The sequence below is a fragment of the Palaemon carinicauda genome, chromosome 7, assembly GCF_036898095.1.
Source record: "Palaemon carinicauda isolate YSFRI2023 chromosome 7, ASM3689809v2, whole genome shotgun sequence".
Taxonomy (NCBI): domain Eukaryota; kingdom Metazoa; phylum Arthropoda; class Malacostraca; order Decapoda; family Palaemonidae; genus Palaemon; species Palaemon carinicauda.
In genome coordinates, this window is record NC_090731.1 from 158664867 (window position 1) to 158669866 (window position 5000).

Sequence of the window (5000 nt, forward strand, 5' to 3'; positions counted from 1 at the left end):
CTGCTCGTGTATGTTCAATTTCTGAGAAGTGACCCTGAAAAGGATTCTCTCGTCTTAGGCTTTGAAGATCAATATTTTCTAAGTTAGTTTTATGGAGATGGCACGCTCTGTGCCCTGCTTCACTCAAGGGTATTATCTGAAGAAATTGTGCGAGCATACAAAGCAATTTCCTGTTTCAAATTATTGTATATTTTCAGAGGAAATTGAACGAATACATAAAACAATCTCCTATACAAATTTTATAATTTTTCTTATATGAGTAATCATTATTCTTTTCAATTGTTATATTTCATATTAGTATATCAAATTACTACCGTGAAAGGCGGTATATCTTAACAATCCATGTTTGCCAACGGTTATACGAGCAAAAGCGGATGAGCAACCTGGTGGAGTAACGAGAACTTTGGGTGTGGAGGAAATGCCCCCCTATGGCCCATTTCTTTTAGTGATGCATATTTGCACCGACTCGCAGCGGTGCCCTTTTAGCTCGGAAAAGTTTCCGGATCGCTGATTGGTTGGACAAGATAATTCTAACCAATCAGCGATCAGGAAGCTTGGTTGGACAAGATAATTCTAACCAATCAGCGATCAGGAAACTTTTCCGAGCTAAAAGGGCACCGCCGCGAGTCGGTGCAAATATGCATCGCTAAGAGAAATGGACTATAAATCTTGTTGAAGTCACTGGCAGCAGGGTGACGGATTGGGTTTAAGACGATAGACATGTCTCTTCGGCTTCTACTCTTGATGACTGGCGGATGATCTTACTAGAATTAGTATTGACCGACAGGGGTTACGTGCCTTAGTTAGAGAGGCACTGCACATGACAAGGAACTGGCTATCCTTTGATGTATCTAGCCAATGCATAGGAGATGATGATGATGATATTAAATTATATTTTTTTAATATCTTAATAAATAGCATTATCATAATTAGCTTCACTCAAAGGTATTGTATATTTTCTGGAATAAAATTCCATTACATTAAGCTATCTCCTATATATTTAATTTTGACAATTTTTCTATATGAGTACTCTTTATTTCTTCCATTATTATATTCCATATTAGTATATTGAATTATATTTTCATATATCATAATAAATAGCATCATCACAATCATTATTAATTTGGTGTACTGTTGTGGCCATGCACTTCAAGTCGCTGAAAAAGGGGCCACGTTTTTTTTTTTTTTTTTTTTTTTTTTTTTTTTTTTTTTTTTTTTTTTTTTTTTGCAATCTAGGTTTACGATGGCTATTCTCACAGGGTACATTGTTCCGCAAATGCTAGCTAGTGTTTCTTAATGTTTCAATATTCTTGCCTGAATAAGAATTTCAGGAAATAGGGATAATCTGCTCCGCTTATCCGTGGCCAGTAATGCCACGGATAATAATAGCTGGCAACAGCATCAGATTGGTGGGCGGAGCTAAGCCTAGTTCACTTTTGCAAATCACTGTACATCACTTACACCTATATATTTTTCGCAGGCAAAATCATTAATTTCCTCATGCATTAACGAATTCCTGATTATAAAAGCTTCTTCCTATGGTAGTTCTGAAGGACTATGGTTTATTGTTATCTATCTTAAAACCCTTTCCATCTGAAACACGTCTATGCAGCATTTTTTTCTTTACTTGCTTTACATTCTTTATAACTACCTAAAGTATTACGACTGCAATATCCTTCCTGGTTCTGGTGCTTTATACTATGTTCTTTTCTGCTATTCTTCTTTTTGAGAGAGAGAGAGAGAGAGAGAGAGAGAGAGAGAGAGAGAGAGAGAGAGAGAGAGAGAGAGAGAGAGAAGGACTATTCATATGACTACAAAGTGACTGATATATATATATGTATATATATATATACATATATATATGTGTGTATAAATATATATATATATATATACATATATATATATACATATATATATATATATATATATATATATATGTAACACATATACAGTAAATATATATATAGGCTATATATACATTCAAATATACATGCATATATATATATATATATATATGTGTGTGTGTGTATATATATATGCTGTATATATATATTATATATATATATGTATATATATATTATATATAGATATATATATATATATATATATATATACATATATATATATATACATATATATATATATATATATATATATATATATATATATATTCATATATTCATATATATATATATATATATTTATATATATATATACATATATACATATATATATATATATATATATATATATATATATATTCATATATATATATATATATATATATATATATATATTCATATATATATACACATACATATATTGATATCAATGAATGAAGCAAATATAATTAGAATTTGTCAAATCTACAGGAGTTGGATAGTCGAAACAAACGCATACAAATATGATGGGTAGCTTTAGGAAAATGTATCTCATCATAGTTCCCTTGAATGGTGTGCTCGATTCTGTTAACTTATACCGAGCAAAATGTCATTTAAGTACATAACTGTATAAAATTATACGCACGTATATTCATACATGTCATTTGCTTCTTCCCCACCGTTATCTTTACATTAAGGGGTCGGTTGCCTGATGCGCCCTGTCCAATGCCTTCTATCAAAGGCATCCTCTTCCACCAAACCTCTTCTCTCCATATCATCCTTCACCCTATCTTGCCATGTAATTCTCAGCCGCCCTCTTGATCTTTACCCTCTAACGGGTTCCTCCCAAGCCATCCTGACTCTCTCTCTCACCATCCATTCCCAACACATATCCACACCATCTCATTCGTGAGACTCTTATCACCTCTGTAATCTTTACTACGCCTGCCATTCATCTTATTTCATCATTTCCTAATTTATTCATACATGTATGTGGATGAAAATCACGGCAACTAACATGCAATAAGTATAAAATATTCATCAAGCCAAGAAAAGGAAAAACTAATGTATTCTGCTTCACAAATATCCAATCGAGTTTTTGTTTCCTGGTTCGATATATATTCATGAAAATATTCATTCAACGAATCATTTTATTACTCTATACTACGGAGCATTAGAAAATAGCTACTAATAAACAAATAAGTATCAAAAGCTGCAATTCTAATTATTTAAGCGAATTTATAGCTACTTACAATAACAGAAGTTACTTAAGGCAATATATAGCTACTTAACATGAGAGAAGGTATTTAGGACAATGTATAGCTACTTACAATGAAAGAAGGTATTTAAGACAATTTATAGCTACTTACAATGAAAGAAGGTATTTAAGACAATGTATAGCTACTTACAATGAGAGAAGGTATATAAGACAATATATAGCTACTTAACATGAGAGAAGGTATTTAAGACAATGTATAGCTACTTACAATGAAAGAAGGTATTTAAGACAATTCATAGCTACTTACAATGAAAGAAGGTATTTAAGACAATGTATAGCTACTTACAATGAGAGAGGTTACATAAGGCAATATACAGCTACTTACAATGAGAGTGGTTACTTAAGGCAATATATAGGTACTTACAATGAGAGAGGTTACATAAGGCAATATATAGCTACTTACAATGAGAGTGGTTACTTAAGGCAATATATAGTTACTTACAATGAGAGAGGTTACTTAAGGCAGTGTATAGCTACTTACAATAAGAGAGGTTACTTAAGGCAATGTATAGCTACTTACAATAAGAGAGGTTATTCAAGGTAATTTGTAGCTACTTACAATGAGAGAGGTTACTTAAGGCAATTTATAGCTACTTACAATGAGAGAGGTTACTTAAGGCAATTTATAGCTGCTTACAATAAGAGAGGTTACTTAAGGCAATTTATAGCTACTTACAATGAGCAAAGGTATTTATGACAGTTTATAGCTACTTACAATGAGATAAGGTATTTAAGACAAATTTTAGCTACCTACAGTGAGAGAGGTCACTCAAGGCAATGTATAGCTACTTACAATGAGAGGTTACTCAAGGCCATTTATAGCTACTTACAATGAGAGAAGGTATTTAAGACAGTTTATAGCTACTTACAATGAGAGAGGTTACTTAAGGCAATGTATAGCTACTTACAATGAGAGAGGTTACATAAGGCAATTTATAGCTACTTACAATGAGAGAGGTTACTTAAGGCAATGTATAGCTACTTACAATGAGAGAGGTTACTTGAGGCAATATATAGCTACTTACATTGAGAGGTTACTTAGGGCAATTTGTAGCTACTTACAATGACAGAAGGTATTTAAGACAGTTTATAGCTACTTACAGTGAGAGAAGGTATTTAAGACAATTTTTAGCTACTTGCCATTAGAGAGGTTACTTAAGGCAATGTATAGCTACTTACAATGAGAGAAGACTTGACAGTCCACTGAGTGAGCCATCTGGTAAGTACGTCAGGTGGTTTCCGGAAAGATTCCTATAAATGAATTAAAAATATGTGTAATTATTTACAGTACGTTAAGATAGTTATTGAAAAATGATGGAGACATATATAGATTAAGAAAAAATGTAGAGAGGTGGATGGATGTTAGGAACATCAATGTTATCAAATATGCTTATATACATACATATGTATACACACACACACACACACACACATATATATATACATATATATATATATATATATACAGTATATATATACATATATTTATATATTTATATTATATATATATATATATATATATATATATATATATATATGAATATGAATACAGTAAAGATATATATACAAGTACATTTATATATACACATACATATACTGTATATATACATACATACGCATACACATATGTATATATAAATAAATAGATATGCATAAATACTGTATATATATATATATATATATATATATATATATATATATATATATATATATATATATATATATATTATATATCTATATATATATATATATATATATATATATATGTATATATATATATATATATATATGTTTATATATGAGCGTGTACAGTATATGACAAAAAATAGATAAACAAAAGG

General features: G+C 30.5%; 1 protein-coding gene across 1 annotated transcript in view; it reads right to left on the reverse strand.

Annotated features, from left to right (window-relative positions):
• LOC137644607 (G-protein coupled receptor GRL101-like) overlaps positions 1-5000 on the reverse strand; it is a 132417-nt gene that overhangs the window by 29868 nt on the left and 97549 nt on the right. Inside the window, 1 exon segment of the mRNA XM_068377561.1 lies at positions 4339-4410. Coding sequence (XP_068233662.1) covers positions 4339-4410 — 72 coding nt within the window.